General features: G+C 40.4%; 1 protein-coding gene across 1 annotated transcript in view; it reads right to left on the bottom strand.

Annotated features, from left to right (window-relative positions):
• Positions 1–203: 203 nt before the first annotated feature.
• LOC148848812 (coatomer subunit zeta-1-like) overlaps positions 204–24,532 on the bottom strand; it is a 40,768-nt gene continuing 16,439 nt past the window's right edge. The window contains exons 3-7 of the mRNA XM_088950603.1: positions 18,036–18,195; positions 16,594–16,741; positions 16,413–16,490; positions 678–762; positions 204–532 (exon numbers count right to left, since the gene is read on the bottom strand). Coding sequence (XP_088806729.1) covers positions 473–532; positions 678–762; positions 16,413–16,490; positions 16,594–16,741; positions 18,036–18,195 — 531 coding nt within the window. The 3' untranslated portion in view covers positions 204–472. The remainder of the gene's footprint in view (positions 533–677; positions 763–16,412; positions 16,491–16,593; positions 16,742–18,035; positions 18,196–24,532) is intronic.

The raw sequence follows: 24,532 nt of genomic DNA, 5'->3' as shown, positions 1-24,532 counted from the left end.
AGAGAGAGAGAGAGAGAGAGAACGGCGGAACCGCTGCCGCTGCAAGTTGCAGTTACTGCCCAACCTTTTGTATAAGGCAGCATCAATCTACAATACACCACGTCACGGCCTAGTATAGCGCCACTTGAATTCATCAGTCATCACTCATGGTTTGTTTTTACAACTCATGGTTTGTTTCTACCACTAAAAAAAACAATTCATGGTTTGTTGGTTTTGACTGTAAAATGTAATCGAAAATTTTGACTGTAAACATTCATACAGTAACAGAAGCGCCATTAAGAAAAAAAAAAAAAAAATTCGCCAACTAGTTTGAAAGGTCTCAGGTTCAGCCCACAAGCCTGGCTGATTTTCTACCAAAGAAAAGGTAAAAGAGAGGGAAAAGGCCACTTGGAAAAGTATTACTCTATCACCACCTCCGTCCCACCAAGAATGAAGAAAAGGAAATGATGAAACTTTCTCTGCTTATGTGCCATCATCCAAGAAGGGATCTTGTTAAATGTTCCCGTGCAGTAGCTAGTGCTTGGGTTATTGTCTGCGAGAAAAAAAAAGTTGGTTAGAGAATTTGAAGGAGATTCAGGAAAGATGGGAGAATCTTTTGATCTTTTATTCTGTTTATATTATATTGTAGTTTTTATCTTTTCTATTCTCCATTCATTGGTTAAAAAGAATTGCTTTACCTGTTCAGATAATGATGTTGCAGATTCCAGACCATTGGATGAAACTTTGCTTGCAATTGTACTTCCTTCAGTTTCAAGAATGATCCTGCAAGAACACAACCATCACTCCAAATCAACCACTTGTAGTATGTGTTTGGAACCGTGGACATTTATTCACTAAACGTTTATACTTGATTTGTTTGCAAGACCGAGAAAAGGCAAATGGATAGGCAATTCAATCCAACCAATTCAGCCATTATCAAATGGCCCCAAGAAAGAAATTAGGTGCTGAATGGCATGTTTTGATGATTCCTGTACCATAAATAATAATATTCCATCATGACTTATATACCTTAAAAGGACAAAGTAACAAGTCATTCAGTTCAGTCACTTCATCCATAATCAAATGGCCCTTGGACTTTTATCTCCCCCTCTAGATATAAATTTAAAAGGACTTTAAATCCTGTTCAAGATTGTGGAGAAGTATCTTAAAGTAATAGAAGAATATCAGGAATAGGCAAGGCTTCATCTTGAAGACCTAGGTCATCCAAGTTTCAATTTGCAGTCTGGCTTAGGTGGATCTAGCTTCTGGTAGAATGGGTGTCTGGGTGAAGTTTTTATTTCCCTTCTCCATATCCTATTAGCCTTTCCCCATACAAATGTTAGCGCTTGCTTTGATGGTAAATTCTCTTTGTGGAAGCTAAGGAGATGCAGAAAAAGATAACAGAAAGTGCAAAAGGGAGGTTGAGCAGAGCCGAACTTGTCAAAATCCTTAAACCAAGAGGAAGTTGAGGGCTACTGGTGAGCAATGAGGAAGGTTTCACTTTGTTTAGCACGGAAATCTGATAGGCATCATTAAAGCAGTGTCTTTCACTAGCAACATCAAAATGCAGGCTGTTGCTATACTATTAGATTATAATATATTCCACAATAAGCAGCTAGAAAATATTGGTTTAGTCACATGAGCACTGACATGACCATGAACCATGTATGACTAGATTCATTAATCCCACAATGATGCAGGTATTTCTTTAAAATAACACAGAACTCATAGACTTGCTGTTTGAAAGGGAAAAAGTTATGACAGATGAATGTGTTATGCGATTAGTCTCTGGAGATGGTGCAGCATCAACTTGTTCAATCTAGATTTTCTACCAGGGTGTGGTAGCACTTTGTGAAACTGTTCTACTGTAATTGGGTCATCCCTGGTGACCTTGTGGGTTCAGTGGACTTTGGCCAGCGAGATCTTTTAGTAGCAGAGGGTGAATCTTATAGAGTTGAACTCCTTTTGCAATTTGTTGCTGTCAATAGAAAGAAAGATGTAATAAAATTTTTAAAAGGAAGAGATGTGAAGAGCAGTCCATGATTGGTTCCAATTCCAATCAGGGAATGATCGTCTCATGAGCTCTAATCCTTAGAGACTTTGAAGGGATTGAGCAGAGTTAATGAAAGGAGTTAAGGGCATCAGCTGAGAGGGTGAAGAGATCACCAAACAATGTGGCAAATGCAAATGGCCAGACAAGGAGTGAAAAGAAACAGCTTTTTTTGGGGAAACATAAATCAAGGGATGGGGTTGCCACACTTCATTTCTGATCCTATCTTTTCAAGTGGAAAAACTAGAAAGGATAGGATCAGAAATGAAGTCATTCAAAGTAACCTAGGAGTAGCTCCAATGGATGATAAAATGAAAGAAAGTAGACTAAGATGGTTTGCTCACGTGCATAGAAGACCATTAACAGAACCCATAAGGTGTAGACCAAAAGGGACATGGATAGAAGTGGTGAGAAAGGATTTAAGTGACAATAATATGACATTAAACAGAACAGATTGGCAAAAAAGATTCCAAGCAAGCAAGCTCATATAGTTGGGATAAGGCTTGGATGATGATGATCACTACGGGGTTGTCACACTTATAAATGTAATGTGAAAGGGTAAGATACTGGTACAATTTGCAGTGCTTGGCACAACCCCTTTGTATATATTTTACACAAATGAATAAATTGAAGCATTACTTAGCAAATACACACACACACACACACATGTTAACTACTGTTTTCTGTTACATGGATTTGCCTGGCTCTGCTCACCTCAACACAACTGTTCATTAAACCCCTGCCCTAACTAGAGCATCTGCCAAACTGTTTGCTTCTCTGGTCAATCTGAATGAGCAATTCAAGAAATTCTTGGCGTCACTTTAATTTTTTTTTTTTTTATCAATTTGGCTTCACTTAAATTTCTAACCAAAAAAGGTAAAACCAAGATACTTCCCCTGATTTTAGCCAATTTATTACAACTTGGCAATCTCCCTCAATTTGTATTCCTATAGAAAAATTTAGCCCTTGAACTGCAGTCACTGCTCATGACTTCAAGGAGTTTCCAAATCAAGCTGGTCCCAAGAAACTTCAAACAATGTGTCCATTGTCATCTCTGACTGTTCCACCTATGCCTGAAATGAGCTTAACAACCATTGCAAACTTGCGATGAGCTTAATATCCATAGCAGAAATTGTGATGAGCTTAAAAGCTACCCGGGATCTGCAATAAACATGAAAGGCCATCCAAGACTTGCGATGAGCATAAAACATCTCTTGGGACCCACGGAGAACAATGGGCGTCGCCTGAGCTTAATAACCATCGCAAACTTGCAATGAGCTTAATATCCATCGCAGAAATTAAAATGAGCTTAAAAGCTATCGGGGATCTGCGTTAAACACGAAAGGCCTTCCAAGACTTGCGATGAGCATAAAACATCTCTTGGGACCCACGATGAACAATGAGCGTAGCCTGAAACTTGCGATAACATTGCCAGTCAGATCTTGTCCTTTAACACGTGACCATTGGGAAACCCATAAGGGGACGTAGCCTACACGTGCCATGTGAGAATCCTTGAGAGAAATGAAACTGTCTTTGAAGGATCTCGCTAGACACGTGGCGAAATCCCAATGGTGCCCCCTTAATAGATTACATAAAGATCCCCTTTCCTAAAAGGAAAGGTCTCCTTATAGCCTTGGGGTCCTCTCTATAAATAGGGAAATAACTCTCCCCCACGTCAGATAATACCAATGTAACCCTGACCTAGGGCATCTCAGAGGTCTCTCTCTCTCTCTCTCTCTCTCTCTCTCTCTCTCTCTCTCTCTCTCTCTCTCTCCTACACTCTTCTCCCACTGTCCACTACAACCAATATCTGGCCTCATATTCTCTCTTCCCTGCCGTCCTCTCCAGACCTTCAAAGACTTGACCAAACTCCATCACCTTACCACTGCACCTACAACTTAGTTTCTCTTCCATTCTCAGGTGCCTTCCATTCAACAATCACTTATCTTCTTAATGAATACCCAACCACTATCTTCCAGCCCCTTTGTAGTTACACCCATAGAGATTCTTTTGAATTCCTAACTGCTCAGCAGCCAAAGAGAGATTGTTACCAATGGTAAGTTCTATCAGCCTCTGGACACTATGTTCCTTGTTTTCAAAAGTTTTGTATTCCTCTTCCCATGAGCTCCATGAAATTGACTACGTAACAGTCTTATTGATTTTTATACTAACTACTAACAACTAATAGCAAATTACTGATCAGAAAACAGGCTAAGGATATTTGATGGAAGCACCCAAAAGACTCTGAAAAGATAAAGAAATGGTTCTGTACCTGAGAAGCACACTAACAGGATGAGAGAAGGTGCCTAATACTCTCCCCAGTCCCTACTACTTAGGCAAAGAAAACACACATGAGGAGATAGACCAAATTTCAGTCTCCTTTGAAGGATCTCTCCTATGCTGATCATCTGTAATGCAACCTCCCAATAAAATTGCTTAAACTGTTGGACATGAGAAGCAATTCCATATGCCAAGTACTTGCTCATCTTAACAAAAAAAATGATGTTCTTGTGGCACACCATATAATGAACCTATCAGAGTTGGCAGGTATTACAAAGTACAAAACAAGAAAGCCTCCTTTTATCTTTTTTGTTCTTTTAAGAATAAGAAAAAAAAATATTTTATTAAAAATATAAAGAATACAAAGCAAAGGTGATAAGGTATCACCCTAGAAAGAGGCACATCAAAAGACCCTTTCAGAGACAACAGCCATCCCAAATCCAACCCAAAGCACACAAACAAACAAAAATCAATCTTTACCAGAGAACAACTAAACACCCCAAACAAGAAAAGAAATCCCCTAGAACTAAGACCACTACCAAACAAACAGCTCAACTGACAAAGCCTCAACTCACAACCTCAATCTTCATCCACTAGAGCATCTTCTTGCCCTGAATTGTCCCCATCCCAAACCTTGCTTCATTCCAATTGAAAGACCCTTTTAGCAAATTCCTTGCCACCCCAAAAAAATAATCCTAAGCTTTTTTCCACTAATTTCTAGATAGGCATGCCACCTGAATCATCCTTTCTATTGCTTTTTGTATCAACAAGTTCTCACCAGAGTCAGCACCTTCTATAGGTTGGGGGTGGTCAGGCAACTTGCGAACGGTCTAGTCCCTCTAAGTCCAGAGAAGACGATAGGGAAGAGAGTAGGGGAGTGGAGAGAAGGGAAAGTCCCCTTGTGAGAAAACCCTAGGTCCAAAGTTATTGTTCTCTTGTCCCCCTGGTAGACCTGTTCATGGGTCGGGCCAGGCCGGGCCGGGCTCAAGTCGGGCTTTCACTCTGTACTAACAGATTTTTCTAAGGCCCGAGCCCAAGCCCAGCCCAACCATCAAGCCTACAACTTGGGCCCGAGCCCGAAATTTAGCCCATGATGTTACTAATGCTGAAGCGACTGAATAGAGAGAGAGAGAGAGAGAAATTATAAAGAAAAAAATAAAAAATGTATTTATTAGATTATAAATATATATAAATCAATAAATATTATATTATTTATATATTTTATATAATATATAAAATACACATTATGTATTTTATAAAATATATAATGATGAATCGGGTCGGGTCGGGTCGAGCTTAGGCCGGGCTTTTTGACAAATCCCAAGCCTAGCCCGAAACACAGTCAGGCTTACTATGTTAGGCCTAAGGTCAGTCCCACGGGCCTAATTACATGACCAAGCCCAACTAGGGTGCGGGACGGGCCATCAGGCTACCTGGCCCATGAACAGGTCAACCCCCTGGGGAAGAATTGCTCTCCCCCTTTTATAGAGAGAAAGTTGAGGTTATCCAGGAAGTTCTTTCCTGTTAAGAAAGAGAATCTTTTCTGTTAGGAAATGAGATATTTCCTTTTGCTTGACTATCATTATTAGAGGATCATATCCCTTCCGGGTTCTCTCCGTATGCGACCCTATCAAACTGACGTGGCGCAGGTGACATCATAGTTTGGCAGGCGTACTTTCATAAAACTCACATGCGTAATTTAAAGGCACACGTGTAACCGGCGTTTATTCTTGATCTTCTGTGATTCCATGGTTCCGTAACAATCTCGGGTTCATCGCAACTTCGCGCGTGCTCGGGGTTCATCGCAATTCCGTACGTGTTTGGAGTTCATCGCAAATCCGCACACGTCTTATAGATCATCGTAGGTTCGCGCATGTCTAAACCTTATTGCATATTCGTGCTAGCCGAAGTTCATTGCGACCTGTCCCGGGTATGAGTTCATCGCATATTTGCGATGTATGAACTCATCGCAAACGTGCAATGGGTTATCAATTCATCGCAGGCGTCCATGTAGTGTTGGTTTGACACCTTCTGTACTTTAATGGTCTTAGCAACCACTATGTACCTACACCTTCAACATCCACCTTGTTTACTAGATGTTCCTTCCCTAATAGGGGATCCGATGGTTGAACTTGCATTGTAGACCCCCTTTGATCACTTCCAATTATCACATTGCCTTTTGCACCCATTCTCCTATAAACCCATTTGTAGTACTTTGTAGGACCTTTCCCGATCAATCCGAGCTTTAGCCTAGAAAAAATTTTTGTTACGTGCACAACATTATGATTTCTTGAGATGCGATTTTTTCTAGTATTAACTTTCCAACCAGCACCTCAAAACATAAGTGGTCATCAATATTACTTTGATCCTTATTATTGAGTTGGGCCGATTTCTACTTATTAGGCCCAGTTATTTAGCTCTTATATTTTTAAGTTGTTAAGTTAGGAAGTTGTTGGGCTTTAGGCCCATTAGCTTATGATTTTAAGTTGTGACTGTTCAGCTACTTTGGTAGCCACCCTACTAAGGGCATTCTTGTAATCTCTTATTCTTTTAAGTATAAAATATAATGAAGGGTTGGCGGCCAAAACTAATTTTCAATTCTGGTTGACATCCTACTTTTTCTTTCTTCTCTTGTCTTCTCTACCGCTGAAACTATTCATCTTCTTCTTCTTTCTCTTCACAAGGAATTCATCTAGATTTCCAAACAGTGATTTCTACTTGGTATCAGAGCAGGCCGAAGGTTCCTTGAGTTGTTTTCTCATGTAACCCTAGATCGGCCGACTACATGATGATTTAAGAGGTTGATTAAAGATCTCAAGTAAGCCCAGTTTTTTGATTTTTTAGTGGATTTGTTTTGCCATGTAGCTGGTCTAGGGTTTTCCATCAAAATCAGGGAAAACTGGAGAAAGGGGGAGTCCTGTTTTTGTTGGACTCTTCAGTTTTGACCTAGGAAGTGGCGCCCTTATTTTTTAGGGTTCCTTGGAGTTTTTCTGTAGGGGTGGTTCAAGTCCTGCCTGATTTGGAGGTTTCTGGAGAGAGCGGCTGCCTCTTCTCTCTCTTCTCCCATCTCGCAGAAAAGGAATCTTTTGTGTAAGGACCATCTAGGGCACTAGAAGGGTGTCGTTGGTACCAAAAGTGATTTATTTGATATTCTTGCATATTATAGTAATCTTCTATCCCCTTTTTGAGAAGTATGTTTTTGAGAAGTATGGAGGGTAACGGAGTTGAAAACAAGGCTATACTTGTGTATGACAAGACCAGACATTTCCTATGCAGTAAGTGTGGTAAGTCAATATATGCATGCTCCACGAGTCCAACATTGGGAAGTTGTTGACAGGATTCTTGCTTATCTGAAGGGACACCCGCACAGAGGCATCTTGTTTGCTGATCATGGACAATTGAGGCTTATACAGATGCAGATTGGGCAGAATGCCTTGATGACAAGAGATCTACTTCAAAAGTATGCCCTCGTTGGTGGTAACCTTGTCACGTGGAAGAGTAAGAAACAGACAGTAGTGGCAAGATCAAGTGTTGAAGCTGAATACAAGGCCATGGCACATGGAGTTTCAGAACTTCTCTGGATCCGTTCCCTGTTAGGAGAGATTGGTATACAAGCAGAAGAACCTATGATGTTGTATTGTGATAACCAGTTAGCAATCAACATTGCCCATAACCCAGTTCATCATGACCGGACAAAGCACATTGAAGTGGATAGACATTTCATCAGAGAAAGTTGAGGAAGTTTGTCTCCCATATATTGTTTCTGATCTGCAGCTTGCTGATGTTCTCACAAAAGGTGTTGCAAGGAACAAGTTAGAGCATGATCTATGCAAGTTGGGAATGTGTGACATTTACTCCCAACTTGAGGGGGAGTGTTGAGTTGGGCCGATTTCTAGTTATTGGGCCTAGTTATTTAGCTCTTATATTTTTGTGTTAGGAAGTTGTTGGGCTTTAGGCCCATTAACTTATGTTTTTAAGTTGTGACTGTTCAGCTACTTTAGTAGCCGCCCTACTAAGGGCATTCTTGTAATCTCTTATTCTTTTAAGTTAAGTATAAAATATAATGAGGGGTTGGCGGCCAAAACTAATTTTCAATTTTGGTTGACATCCTACTCTTTCTTCTCTTTTCTTCTCTACTGTTGAAACTCTTCATCTTCTTCTTCTTTCTCTTCAAAAGGAATTCATCTAGATTTCCAAACAGTGATTTCTACTCTTATTACCCCCACCACCGCCAGCAATCGTAATCCCCTCTTCTCCAGACGTGTTTTCCTTTTTGGGATTATCGTCAAGTTCATCGGGAAGGGCAGTGACTAGTTGGGTCCCCCCTCCTCTTGGTTCTTTGAAAATGAATTTTGATGGGAGTAACCAGGGTAAGCTGGGTCCCTCTGGGATGGGAGGTGTACCAAGGAACGAGGCTGGAGAGGTTGTCTTAATCTACTCTGGCCCTTTAGGAATTGGGAAGGCAGAACTATTAGTTGCAATACAAGGAATACTTCTTGCAAAAGAAGTGGGCGTGGAGCAGTTTCTAAATGAAGGAGACTTTAAGACGATGGTGGACTGGTTAAATAACCCGAAGGATGTCACTTGGGGCTACAAAAATGAGTTAAAGAAATCCAAATGGCTGACAAGAAATATGTCTACAACAGTACAATGGGTTGGGAGATCAGCTAATGCTTTTGCTGATGTCTTGGCAAAACAAGGGATAAATGGGGAAACATTGTTCTGGGCACAATTGTAACTATTGTTTTAATTTCAACATTCATGTTTTCTCTATTGTAGTTTGTGTATTTGTTGTTTGGAGAGGCTGATCCTCGCGCCTCTACGGGGATCTTCTTATATCTATTCATTATTTTAATGGAATTGATGTTATTTATCAAAAAAAAAAAAAAAAAAAGATAGATTGATTGCTCCCATCTTTCTTTTTTCCTTCCTCCAACCCCTCAGACCCCTTAAGAGTGTCCCCCTCAAGGCTTGACGCAGCTGTAATTTCTGAATCGAATTTTAATTCTTGAGGATCCACCTCTGCAGCCCCAGGTTCATACATAGTGCAACCCTCCATAGAACTTTTGGTAGCAAGTAAGCACCTCCCAAGTTCGCTCTCCACCACAAAAGCCTGTTCATCAGCAAGAAAATCACCTATTCCTCTAACCAACCTCTTCTTCCCACTTTTATCATATTTGGCGATCACCCAAACCCACCTCTTCCCCATTCTCTTTTTAGACTCCAAAGATGCGCACCCTTTGTAAGTACATGGAGTTTACCATCACTGGGATTACGATGAGGACGTCAAAGGAAAAACCTTATGGAGGAATCCGGGCCCAAATACCCCTGTAATGATACAAAAACACTATCGAAACACTGGAAAGATCATACACTTGCGATGATGAGCACACAGAGCCATCCAAGCCCTGCGATGAACATAAAACACCTCTTGGAACCTGTGATGAAATGAGTGTTGCCTGAGACTTGCGATGGACATAAAGTGACATCGTTAGTCTAAGACAAACCCAATACACTACTATCACCTTACGATGGACACGAAATGACAACTCATGCTATAACGAATGGTAGACCCTGAGGCCAACGATACCTACCTACAGGAGATCGCCATTCCTTCTGGTCACAACGAGCTATGATGAGGCATCTCGAAGGCGATCGAGAAACACCTGAGCACACCAGTCAAACTCAGATCTTGTCCTTAATGTGTGGTTGCAAGGAAACCCATAAGGGGACATAGCCTACACGTGCCATGCAAGAATCCTTATGAGAAAGGAAACTTTGTCTTTAAAGGATCTCGCTGGACGCGTGACGAAATCCCAATGGTGCTCCCTTAATAAACAACATAAAGATAAAGATACCCTTTCCTAATAAGAAAGTTCTCCTTTTTAAATCATTCTCCTTACAGCCTTGGGGTCCTCCCAATAAAAAGGGGAACAACTCTTCCCCACGAGGACAACCATATAGCCCTAACCCGAGGGTTTCTCAAAAGATCTCTCCTTCTTCCCTGTCGTTCTCTTTGAACCTCCGAAAGCTTGACCAAGCCATGCTGAACATAGAGTCTATGGCACCTACAATCACACATCATAATTCCCTAGCAACCCTAGGCGCACATCTTTGTTCCCTAGCATCCCTAGGAAGACCCTGGCAACCCCAAGAAGGCCCTGGCAAACCCAAACGCACATCATAATTTCCTGGCAACCCCAGGTGCACATCGCAGTTCCCTAGAGAGCCCAAGAAGGCCCTGGCAACCCCAGGCGTGCATAATAATTCCCTGATAGCCCCAGGAATGGCCTGGAAACCCCAAGCGCACACCTCAATTCCCTAGAAACCCCAGGAAGGTCTTGGCAACCCCAGGCACACATCTCAGTTCCCTGGAAACCCCAAGTGCACATCGTAGTTCCCTGGCAACCCCAAGAGCTCATCACAATCCCTCGGCAACCCCAAGTGCTCAATCACAAGTCCCTAGCAACCCTTGGAGACCCTGGCAATCCTAGGCGCTCACATACAAAACCCTGGCAACCCCAAGTGCTCATATCACTAAACTTGACAACCCCAACCGAATAAGTTATAAGCATGGTTCAAAGTATCGATACGATACACCCAATCATATCTTTTGAAAACGATACGGTCCGAAACGCCTGCTTCTAGGTGTTTCGACCGTTTCTAAGTGTCGATACGATACGGCCGAAACTCATATCGTATCGATACTTTGAACCTTACAAGATCCCTGGCAGCCCCAGGTGAATATTTCAAAGAGCCCTAGCAACCCCAAGTGAGTGCCTCACAAAGCCCTAGCAACCCCAGGCATTGCACATTGCTTATGAAACTCTAGGTACCCAGTCCCAAGCAATAGTAATTTACTTTATCTTTGTCTATATCACAAACAAACACAAATATAGTAGACTGCAAAGCTTACTATAATCGAAACAGTTGCAAAAGAACTCAATAGTAGCCCATCTCACACCAAGATTATAGGGTTGCCAAGGCACATCAACCACATCAAATCTCGTAACATATACTTACTAACAACGCTGTGCAAGCATTTGGGTGTTTCAACAACTTTTGGCATGTACCCATGTGCTTGAGCTTCTATATATACCTCTCAACAAAACATGATCAGCCCAACCCTAGAAGAATTTAAATGTGGGGGCTCCAAAATGGACTCGACCATCTCTCTCTCGAATGTTTTTTTTTTTGGGGGCAGAATGCCTTCTGTCAAGAAAAAAGGGGGGCTATGAATTCAATTTGACATACTTCTTGACAGAATTCTTTCCATCTAGCCATAGGGAATTGAAAATTTAAACCATTGCCTAGATGCTCTACTTGTTTCTTGATATAATGCCTTCTATCAAAATGTAGGGGGGCTGCCCGCTAAGCACACATGGTGACTCAACTCCCTCCCACTAACATAAGGGGACAGCAAAGATACTACACCCAACAAACCGCATTTAGGTGTTTCTCGATAGAAGACATTCTATCAAGATACAGGGGGGCTAAACATTAAAATAACTGGCTATTTACTTTAAGTGTTTCTTGATACAATGACTTCTATCAAGAAACGGAGGGGCTAATATGAAAGAAGACACATCAAATCATAACCACCATCGAACAAAGGCACTAATGACAACATTCCCTCCCTTCAGAACCACCATGTACAAATCTTCATGTTCCGCATTTTATGACATGCAACAAAGCCAACCTAGAAGCCTAAGGACACAACACAACAAAATGGTTACACTCTCATAGAAAATAATGAAATGAACAAAGATTTGTTTCAATTTTTGCCGCCAGCCAAGCGACACCTAATTTCGATGAATAAACACTGAATAATTTCGTCACCCCCAAAAGGATGCAAATTACAAGATGCAAATTGCCAGACATTGCCTTACCTATCATGCTTGTAAGATCAAATAGAAGACAACTATGAAGGATGCTTATTGGTAAGAATACTCTTATCAATAAGTAGGGGGGCCAATTGTAAGTACATGTTTACATGTATTTTACCATCACTAGATTACGATGAGGACATCAAAGGAAAAACCTTATGGAGAAATCCCGGCCCAGATACCCCTATAATGGTACAAAAACACTCTATCAAAGCAATGGAAAGCTCATACACTTGCGATGAGCACACAGAGCCAACCAAGACCTGCGATGAGCATAAAACACCTCTTGGAACCTATGATGAACAATAAATGTTGCCCAAGATTTGCAATGGACATAAAATGGCATCGCCAGTCTAAGATAAACCCTATACACTACTACTAGCACCTTGCGATGGACACGAAACGACAGCCCATGTTGTAATGAATGGTAAACCCCGAGGCCGACTAGGGGTGTCAATTGAACTGGATTTGGTCCAATCCGATCCAGTCCAATGAGAGTCCATTACAAATGGACCTGGTCCAATCCAGTCCAATGAATATTTTGGACCATTTTGGACTGATCCAGATGTTGTCCAATCTGTTCAAATTCTTGTTAATTTATATTGATTTCAACTCAAACTGGACCACTGACACTTATGTTCTTATCTTCTATCAATGGACCGGTTATTGGTTCAATCTAATATAAATTCATTATGGACAGACCAGGTTCAATCCAATGTCATATTGGTCCATCCAGTCCGTCCAAATTCAATATGTCTTATTGGTCCATCCAATCCATCCAAATGGATTTTGATTTGGACGGGGTCCAACCCAAAACTGGTCCATTGACACCCCTAAAGCCGACAACACCCGCCTACAGAAGATTGACATTCCTTCTGGTCACAACGAGCTACGATGAGGCATCTCGAAGGTGATCGAGCAAACATCCAAGCACGCTAGTCAGATTCAGATCTTGTCCTTAACGCGTGGTTATAAGGAAACCCATAAGGGAACGTACCCTACACGTGCCCCATGAGAATCTTCAAGAGAAAGGAAACTTTGTCTTTGAAGGATCTTGCTGAACACGTGGTGAAATCCCAATGGTGCTCCCTTAATAGTCAACATAAAGATAAAGATCCCCTTTCCTAATAAGAAAGGTCTCCTTTTAAATCGTTCTCCTTACAACCTTGTTGTCCTCCCTATATAACCGTGGGGAACAACTCTTCCCCACGGGGGCAACCATATAACCCCAACCCTAGGATTGATCAGAAGATCTCTCTTTCTTCCTCCTCTCCTCTCTTCCCTATCATTCTCTTTAGACCTTCAAAGGTTTGACCAAGCCATGCTGAACATGGAGTCTATGGCACCTACACCTTCCAAACGTCCTATCTCTTTTAAAAATTGTTCTATTGGGGCCTAAATTCGATCTTTTGTCCGCTTTACCTCTTCCAAACCTACAAATCTCCCTTTTGCCACTACGATTAGTACTTAAATACCTAACCTCTTAAAAGTCTTTTAGGACAGTAAGACCTTGATCGAACCAACTAGGTAACATTAGACGATGATAGACAAGAACTACTATCTATAAACTTAGCCAAATGCCTTTGTAATGATTCACTTGGACCAATTTTCTCACACCCATTATCTAGGGCCTGCATGCACATCTGGATTGGCACAGTATCTAGTGGAGCCATATTAAATATTTCTCCAATATTCCCAAGCATCAGATTTGATTGGGGTAGGCCCCCATCCGGCTCAGATCGGCATATTCGGGCCTAGGGGTGGATTCGAGCCGAGCCAAGCTGAATAGTACCAGGCTCGAGTTCAGCTCGAGATTGTGCTACAAGGCTCGAGCTCGAGCTCGAGCTCAATTCAAGCCAGAACCTTGAGCTCAAGCTTGGCTCGAGTCAAAAATTCATAAGCTCGAGCTCAATTTTAAGAAAAAATATTTTATAAAAATAAAAAATTATATAATAAAAATAATTTTTATTTGATATTTAAAAAAATTAAGAATTATAATAATTAATAATTATAATATTTTTATTATATATATTATTTTCTATAACTTTATTATATATATATTCGAGCTAGCTTGCAAGCCTCACTAGCGAAGCTCTAGTATGCTCGAGCTCAACTCGTTTTATAATCGAGCCAATGAATTGGGCTCGAGCTGAGCCGAGCTCGAGCAGCTCATGAAAAGCTCAGCTCGTTGCCACCCCTAACCGAGCCCCATCCCTAGTACTTTGGCGTTGGAAATCTAACTCATAGAATTAAATTTACCGCTAGAAAAATTAGTATCACTTTCATTTTTTAGGCCTACCTCGTGTTGGGCCCCAAATTCAACTTTTCTCCTTCCAAAAGCATGCCATACAGATCTTTATCCCCTTTCTTACCTCTATCGCCATGTGTGCTCATAAATGCCAGGTCATCATTGTCTTCAATCTCCGTCCCATTCCTCCATAACGGCAACTCATATTCCGTCACCAACCAAACTTGGTGCCAAGACCATTGACAAGAATGTCAATCGTACGACTACGAGGAACGTCCGTAGGTGTAATTCCAATGATCTTCATCCTCACTGCTCACAAAATGGTTGTGTCGACCTCTAGAAGAGAACCCCCAAGAGCTTGAGAGATTCTTTGAAAGGAATTTTTCTTCCATAATGTGAAAGGTAATCTGAAAATCATTATCTCAAAAGCTCTAGCCACAACCTCCACCTAATGAGAATGTCCAATTTTCTAATTCCACCACCCCTAAATCAGTCTCTGCAGACCTGAAATTAACCATTATCAACCCTGTATCCAGAATAGATCTTTGTCATCAAAAGGATAAACCGATACTCAAGAGGGTACAAGTAGCTTCTTCATAATAGCCTCCACAATCAACTGCCAATCAGGAACCATTTTCATAGCCTTTAAAATCTGTCTTCTTTCCGAACCTCTACCATCGTTAAGCTTTCCTAGACTAACAACCAATATTTGTTTCTGTACTTCCTCTCACTTATTAGCCATCGAGAAGTGTTGACGGACTTACTCGAGATCATTGCACTCTGGATCTCCTTCACACCAAGGACTCTCGGAAAAGAGCTCAGAAGGTTCTCCTCCATTGAAAGCCAGCAATCTATAGATGGCCAAATCATCTGCCTTAAGAACCAAAAAATTTTGAAGCTTCTGAGACACCAATCTCCAACCCCAGCCTCTTTTTCCTTCTGGGATACAAATGCATTGTTGTCTATTTCTTCCAAAGAATCCCATAATCTCCAGAAAGCACCCTTTTCGGTTGTATCTTCAGGTCACTTGATACTTTCTATTTGGCAGATTCAAATAGCTTTTCCACCCATCCATCTTAATAGCAAGTAGAGCTCCATCAGTGAAGCCTTTCAGCCACTGAACTGCTTCTCCTAATAAAAAGTTAGTGGCTCTCCCTTCTTCCTGAGCTTTAAAATCAATTGATTTCGACTATTACCTTCTTCTAAGATGAAGCTCTTCTTCTCAATCGTCCACTCACTTCTCCATTGACATGCCATCGATGATTGCTAACTACACTGAGCAGACAAAGCTCTTCTTGTTGAATCTAGTTGTTAAGGTGATGTCTGGAAAGGTGCCTAATTTGAACCCTTCAACATGATCTGCAGGCTGGAAGATCAGCCATACATAAGGGAAATGTTCCATACCATAAGCAGGGACTTCACTTGAGGTATCATTTTGTAAATTCCAGAATAATTTCTTTTGTTCTTCCCTGCTTCCTATGGGCTAAAAGGAATGTACAATAGAACTGATAAAGAAAAAACAAGTGTCGTTTCACTCATTTGGTGGATTGGAGCCAATACTTTGCACCAAGGACACATGGTTTTGATTTCAGGCCTTTCAGAAAGTCAAACAAAGGCCTTTATGGGGATTGTGAAGATACTACCCACTAAAGCCTACAGGCAGATGCTCTTGATTCTACAATGCCTTGAGGGACCTTTTCTTATGTTTGTACTAATTAGAGGTAATGATCTACAAAAATTGAAGATTCTTTTTAATCTCCCATGCATCACTTCTTCAAGGGTCAGTACTGTATAGTGCATACCTCTTTTGGGGAATATAACATTTGTTTTTGGAAAAGAAAACCAGCCTATGTGAAATAAGAAAAAGAACAATAACATATCTAAATAATAATGCAAGATAAATCACAACACAAATATCAGTGAAGGGTTAACTACGCATTAATTATGTGAGAGGCACATTTGTCCATACCCTCCATCAACCATCTCATCAAGGCAACAGAAGATGAGATCCAAGTTTTCAAGTGCTGCAATCTTATTGACATTTTCTCTGGTAGATCAAGAATATGCATGGTAAGAAACCAAATTAGAGATGGTAACAAACCAAAGGCAAAGAAGAAAACACAAAAGTGCACAACTATGACAACCAGGACCTGAGGAGAATAGTGACTGCATCAAAGAACCCATCAAGAACTGTTGCTAAAATGATCTCGCTCTCATCATCACCACCGGTTACACAAAAGTATAGATCTTGATTAGATTTGTAGACAACAATGTAGCTATCAATCATTGCAATCTCAGCTGTGATGGTGAAATAGAAGCATATTCATTAGTTAAGAAGAAACAAAAACTTGAACTATGGATCAGAATATATTAGCTCTTTGCAAGCCAACTAAACATAATAGACTAGATGCCAAAACTCTACCATATAATTCTAAGAACTTGGAAGAAGTATTTGTTACTGTTGTAATTCTTACTATTCTAATGGGAACTTGTGTGCTACTATCAATATTGAAATATTGTTAAAAATGCAAGACTTTTGAAACAGTTTCAGAAGATGAGAGACCATTTGACAAAGAGCTAAGATTGATGCCATCCTGAGGTGGAATAAATAATTAGTCATAAAGCATCATTGCAACACAACCAACAGGAGATGAGCCAAAGCATAAGAAAAAGGCATATTTGGCTTTTCTGTTAGATCAGGGATAGGATCTCAAGGGATAAGCAGTACAGCTCAACAATGTACAAGAACATTTCACAGGGCTCTGATGGACTGTCCTGCTCCATCAATTTAAGCACACAGATGTTAATTAGCACACAGATGTTAATTTTTGTACAAATTATGTGCCGAGTATGAGGGCCATGTACTTCTGACCAGTTTTTAGAAATTCTTTGTGGGAACTAGGAGAATTTTACACTCTTCTTCAATGACTTTGCTTCCTTCTAGGGGCCCTATCTCTAGAATGGAAGGGTGATAAGACTAAATTTTGATGGAAATGCTCTAGGATACCCAGATGCAGCTGATATTGGAGGAGGAATGACAACATTTGTTAGGCTTTCAGTGGTCTGATTAAGATAGCTGATTCATCTAAAGCTGATGCTGAAGTTTTATCAGTCTTAACTGGATTACAGATAGCAAGAGGTTTGGGCATTTCCACTTTACCCATTGAAGGTGACTCAGCAAACATAATCACTTGGCTAGGTGAAACGGTGGGGGCCCCCTGGAGGCTGACTCACTACTTGGCCAGGGCAAGAGACAACTTGGCTACAATGACAGTTTATCTTACTTGGATCCTGAGAGAGTTAAATTCATGGGCAGATGCTCTAGCTAAACCTGGTATTCTTAGGGAGTCTCTGTATAGTGACAGTTCTATCCATGTAATTCTCGCATTCCCTTGTGCGAGCCTTGATGCTGTTGTACATCTTCTCATGTACCAGTTTCTATCTTAATTAAATTCCATTATCTTCTTTCAAAAAATAAAAAATTATCTCAGTTGACTGATTTAATTGCTGAGAAAGTCAGGTAAACTGAAAACACTGTTGACACATCTGATTTTTGACTGACAACAAACAAGCTAACGGAGAAATAAGTCACCTTCTGTACGGGAATTTGTCTTTTGAATTTTAGTAAAGACAGATTTCTCAAAGGCCAGCTTGGCATTGTTTGTTGGCCAGTCATTTGAGTAGTACTTGACAGCTACACGTTTCCCTTCAGAATCCAGAAGTAGTATATTCTTTACCAGAGGGCAAGTTTCCTGTGGAAAAGAAGAATACAGGAGTTATGATTAGAAACAAAACAAAACATTGAAAAAAAAAAAAAAAAAGCACCTGGAATAATATATGGCATTATAAACAAGACACTATTGTTTTATTATTTAAGATGTATTCTTTCATATTATAGCTTAGCCATTGTAGGCTTGCCACCTTATTTTATAGGTTAAATCATTTTTTTTCTTGTTTACCAACACTGGGTACAAGTGGATACCAAACTCCAGAACATGAATATTGAGTCCGGTTTCAAATTTTTATATCTGTAAACCAAAACATCTGAACATTCTCATTGGGCATAACAATCAAAAGGAAAATTGATAAAATATGCAAAAAATATATGTGATACTTAACAAGACCTAACATGAGCCTGCCCCTTTCAGAGACTTGCCTTTATTTTTTTAACATCCACTTAAGATTTGTTCATGCCACTTTGAGGTATCAGATGGTTCTTTGTACCCTGGTATTGATTTTTAATCACTCAAAACGAGGAAACATAGTGCTCCTGGACTTCCTATCATGATCGTAATATAAGAGTTGAATTTGAGAGTGAGAAAACAAGCATTTTGATTGGGTGATGTTCTTGCATGAATTTCACCTAGGAGATATTAAGCAATGAAAAAACTTGGTTAATTTACTAAGGACAACAAATTAAAAGGAAATTTGGGAATGTTTAAAATAAAATAAGGGTGAGCCAAGGGTCACATTACCAATACCAAAAATTTATGATGTAGTGCTTACTATAAACAAGGGTAACAAACTAGGAAGTAGATGAATGAGATAGAGAACCATCCTAGAAATTCAGTCATATGATCTGGAGCCCCAAAATTAACTACCCAAAGTATGTCTGATGCTTTTGTGAGGCGAGGCATGCAATACCTGTTTGAGCATAGGTATTACTATAAGAGTAACTTGAGGAAGGAACAAACTGTCAAAGTTGTTCACTTTTCATGGGTGATGGACATAATCTCCTTCCTTGTACAGTGATGGAGGCTAGCATAGGAGTATCAGAAGATGGTCCCATAGGAGCAATGATATCATCTATAAGAGTAACATGATTGAAACAAGTAGAAATCTGCTGAATTAAAAAACTATGAAAGAAAAGTATTTTCTTGAAGGAGAGAAGAAGAAGAGATGAGAAGAACTTGAGAAAGAAGAAGAGAGCATAATCTTGCTGCCCCCTAACATGAGTAGTCGTGTTACTTGAGGAAGGAACAAACTGTCAAAGTTGTTCACTTTTCATGGGTGATGGACATAATCTCCTTCCTTGTACAGTGATGGAGGCTAGCATAGGAGTATCAGAAGATGGTCCCATAGGAGCAATGGTATCATCTATAAGAGTAACATGATTGAAACAAGTAGAAATCTGCTGAATTAAAAAACTATGAAAGAAAAGTATTTTCTTGAAGGAGAGAAGAAGAAGAGATGAGAAGAACTTGAGAAAGAAAAAGAGAGCATAATCTTGCTGCCCCCTTCACTTAATATTTATATTAGAAATATAATACAATGACTACTATGCCCTTATAGGGCGGCAAACACTAGAAAACACATAAAAGGCTTAAAGAATTAATAAATAATGGATCCAACACAATTGTTGTGGTCCCCACTTCCTATTTAACAATTAACATAAAACAACTACTCCTAAAACAACACAAAAACTGACTAAATCTTCAACACTCCCCCTCAAGTTGGGAGTAAATGTCACACATTCCCAACTTGCGTAAATCATGTTCAAGCTTGTTCTTTGCAACCCCTTTAGCGAGGACATCATCCAACTACAACTCTGAAGAGACATAAGGCAAGCAAACTTCTCCAGTTGTTACCCTTTCTCTTATGAAATGCCTACCAACTTCAATGTGTTTTGTCCTGTCATGTTGAATTGGATTGTGGGCAATATTGATTGCAGCTTGATTGTCACAATGTAACATCATAGGTTCCTCTGCTTTTACCCCAATCTCGCTCAATTGGGATCTAACCCAAAGTAGTTCTGAGACACCATGAGCCATGGATCTATATTCATCCTCTGCACTTGACCTAGCCACAACTGCCTATTTTTTACTCTTCCATGAGATCAAGTTTCCACCTACAAAGGTACATACTCCTGATGTATATCTCCCATCATCTAAACAACCTGCCCAATCTACATCTGTATAAGATTCTAGCTTCAGATTTTTTTTATCAATAACGCATTCATTAGCAATTTCATTAATTCAGGATATAGATGATTACAAAGAAGAAGACAAGCACTCTTGTCTTCCACATACAGCTAGAGAACTTAAGAAAAGAAGAGGAAATGGAAACAATAGTTTACAAATTGGCCCAAAACATTGAGTCCCTTTCTACCCGTTTAGCTAATCCATCAACCAAGGAATTAGCCAATCTTTGAACCCACCTCATCTTCACATCCATCTCCCTCACCAGCCACTTAAACCTTTTCCTCTCATTACTGTAATTCCATAGGCTACTGTTATCTTTATTCAGCCACCCTATTACCACCTCTGAATCCCCTTCAATTATGATTTTTCTGATATTCATCTCCTTAGCTTTCTGTATCCCTTCCATAACTGCATAAATCTCAGTTCTAAGGAAGTCCCCCACTCCAATTGGACCCAAGTATAATGCAGAAATGACCCCATTCTCATCCCTGAAAACACTTCCAATCCCTGATTGTCCAGGGTTCCCTCTACTACTGCCATCAAAATTCAGTTTTAAGAATTCAGCAGGTGGAGGGGTCCAAAGCACACTCATTGCTGATTTGCTCTGCAAACAATTTGCAATTTCTCCCCACTTCCTCAGCATATCATCCACTGTGTAATCTGTAAATAGCGCTAAGGATTTCAGCCACTGTACGGCCCTAATATGAATTGTGGCCCTCAGTTCATCAACCCCCCTCTCGACTTCTGAGAAGATCCTGGAGTTTCTTTCTTCTCATAGTGACCAACATACTGCAGCCCTCAGTCCCTTCCACATAATCTTTCCTCTTTTCACTGTCCACCTGAAAAAAGAAGGGGAGAATAGACTCTACATGTTTGATGGGGGATTCCAGCTACACCCAAAGAGAGAAAAGGCCCACTCCCAAACAGACTTTGCATATTGGCAAGATGCCAGTAAGTGGAAACCAATTTCCCCCTCCGCTTTGCAGAGAACACACCAATGAGGAGACAAGTATTGGGTCTCTTTTTTTGGAGCAAATCACCAGTATTAATTCTTTCCAGATAGGCTTCCCAACAAAAACTACCAACCCTATGAGGAATTGGTCTGCACCAAGGAGGGGGGTAACAGGATCAGTGGACTAGCTTAAAACTTTAAAGAAGAAAGCACAAGAAAAAGATCCAGTTGGGGTAAGGGGTCCAAATATACCTCCTACAAATCACCATTGAGGAATGCATTTTTAACATCAAGCGAAAATAGGGGCCATGAATAGGTGGCTGCTAGAGACAAGAGGATACGGATTGAACTCATCTTAGCAACCAGTGCAAAGGTTTCCAGATAATCAATGCCATAGGTCTAAGTATACCCTTTTGCAACCAACCTTGCCTTAGACCTCTTTATCCTGCCATCGGCCCTATACTTCATATTGAGCACCCATCTACATCCGACTGTCTCCTTGTCTGGAGGAAGATCAACTATTTCCCAAGTTTGATTTTTAACCAAGGCTTCCATCTCTTCTTGCATGGTTGTTTTCTACTTAGGTTCAGAGAGAGTCCCAATAACATTCCTGGGTATAGACACAAAATCCAAGGAAGAAGGGAAAACTCGGTAGAAGGGTGATAATGCACTGTAGGAGAGATGGTATGAAATGTAATGGGCTATACACTTTCTCTTCCCTTTTCAAAGTGCAATGGGAAGATCAAGGTCAATGGGATCAGCTGCAACAATAGTATTAGGAACAGGAACATTATCATCAAAAAAAAATAACAGGCTCAAGCTCAGGCTCAAGGGGAATACTTGGAATTGTATCTGCTGAATCTAGAGCCTTAGAAGGACTGATAAAGAGTGGTTCTTTTATTACTGTGAACAACATCAAAAGCAAAAGCACTTCTTTTATTACTTGGTTTAAAAGAATGTCTATAATGTTTTCCCAATTGACAACTCTCACACTCTAAGATAGATAACTAGACAGACTCAAACAACTTTGGAAATAAGGAATTTTAATGAACTAAAAGAAAGATGACCCAACCGATTATGCCAGAGCATAATCTAACTCGCTAACTCTGATCCACTACTACTGCTGCTCCTAACATGGTGGCTCTAATGTCTCGGAATCCCATCCAAAAGGTAGAATCCATTCATCTCATGACCACTCCTAATCATCTTCTTTGACTCCAGATCCTGCAAAACGCAATTACTAGGAAGGAAGGTCACTGAACAATTCAAATTTTTTGTTAAGGAACTAACAGAAAGAAGGTTGGTATGGAGTCTAGGGACATGTAAGACAGAAAATAAAGTAATGTCATTGGTCACTCTAACTGTCCCCTTCCCAGCAATGGGAATATGTGAACCATCTATTGTAGAGACTCTGTCTCTACCAAAGCACAACTGATAAGAACTGAAAAGGGTAGGTATATTAGTCATGTGCTCAGATGCTCATGAATTTATAATCTAGGGAGGTCCCTCCTTACCTAAAGTGGATGCAAATTTTGCAGTTGCATATGAACTACTTGGACGAGCAAAAGAAGTGGTGTAGTTGGCTCCTGCACTCTGTTGTCCATCTGAAGGGCTAGAACTAGTTGCATCTTTCTTACTCATAAGCTATCCAAACCTTTCCATTTTTTTCCAACTACTGCTACTGCAATTGCAATGGACTCCCAATCAGTTTGGGAAAAGGGGCCAAAGAGTCACCTGTAATGGCCACATTTGCATTTCCCTTCTTATTCTTGATCCGAGCAGGTATGAGATGTGGATGGAACTTCCAGCAAGTGTCTCTGGTATGCTTAGGCTTCTTACAATAATCACACACCAAGTCCTTATCCTCCCTCCTAGTCTTACTACTCCCACTGTCTCCATTTGGCTTAGGGTTGGTTGTACTAACCATAGCAAACTAGTCAATCCCAGGCTGTCTCAGCATGACATTCCTCCTCTTCTCTATAGAAACAAAGGCATAGGCTTGAGAGAGTGTCACACTCTCTCTAGAAAGGATATGCTGCCTAGCAATGTCGAATTGAGGGTTTAGTCTTGCCAAGAACTCAAAAACCCTATTTTTCTCTACCAATTTCTGATAAGTTGTTGCATCATTTACACCTTCCCACACCACAGTTTCTAAGTGATCTTTCTCCTGCCAAAGGGTTTTCAGCATGGAAAAATACATGGCAAGGGGTTTATCTCCCTATTTTATACTAATAACCTGATTCCTTAACTGATAGGCTCTGGCTACATTCTACTTCTGAGAATAAGTTTCAGTCACTCCATCCCAAATCTCCTTCGCAATATTAGCCCATAGAAAATTTTTGCCAATGTGAAGTACGATAGAATTACATAGCCAGGACATCACCATGTAATTCTCCTACACCCATCGAGAAGAATCTGTATCAGGTTTCTTCTCCTCTCCACTAATGTACCATAATTTTCCACGGGCACCAATAGCCATCTTGGCTGATTGTGCCCATTCTAAATAATTTGTACCACCAAACTTCACTATAGTAATGATTCCAAACCCAAAAATATCACTACTACCTCCAACACCCAGTCCCATGGTACCGGTGGATTTCAGCTTGATACTCCAACTCTCCATCTTACTTCAAACAATTCAACAGTAAGAAAAAATAGGTTTGAGAGCTTCCAAGAGCAATTTGATCTCACACACATAGAAACAAACCTTTCCGGAAGAAGAAAACCCTATCTGGAGAGAAATCTCTCTCCTCCCACTGTCTCCCACCAGAGAGAAAAGTGAATCAGCCACTCCAGGAGGCCCAGAAAACTCCAAAAACCTAACTACCCCCAACAGAAAAACAAGAGAAATCCAACGATACGTGAGCGCCCAAGATCAGACCAAAAATCAAGAGTCCAGCTTTTCTAGGACTCTTCCCCATACTCCAATTCTTCCTGATTTTGATGCCGAAAAGTAGATCAACTTCCTGATGACTAGATCCCACCAAAAAATCCAAGAACTGGGCAATTTGCAATAGATCGATCAGCCCTTTATGCAGTTAGCCGATCTAAGGCTGCATGAGAAAACTCCAAGAACCCTAGCCAAAGCTCTGATACCAAGTAGAAAACTGCTGAATTAAAAAACTATGAAAGAAAAAGTATTTTCTTGAAGGAGAGAAGAAAGAGAGAAGAAGAGAAGATAAGAACTTGAGAAAGAAAAGGAGAGCATAATCTTGT

This window comes from Nelumbo lutea, chromosome 6, assembly GCF_056320005.1.
Source record: "Nelumbo lutea isolate HS-2025 chromosome 6, American lotus-T2T, whole genome shotgun sequence".
NCBI lineage: Eukaryota > Viridiplantae > Streptophyta > Magnoliopsida > Proteales > Nelumbonaceae > Nelumbo > Nelumbo lutea.
The sequence above is the reverse complement of the archived record's forward strand: the minus strand, read 5'-3'. Positions and strand labels throughout refer to the sequence as shown.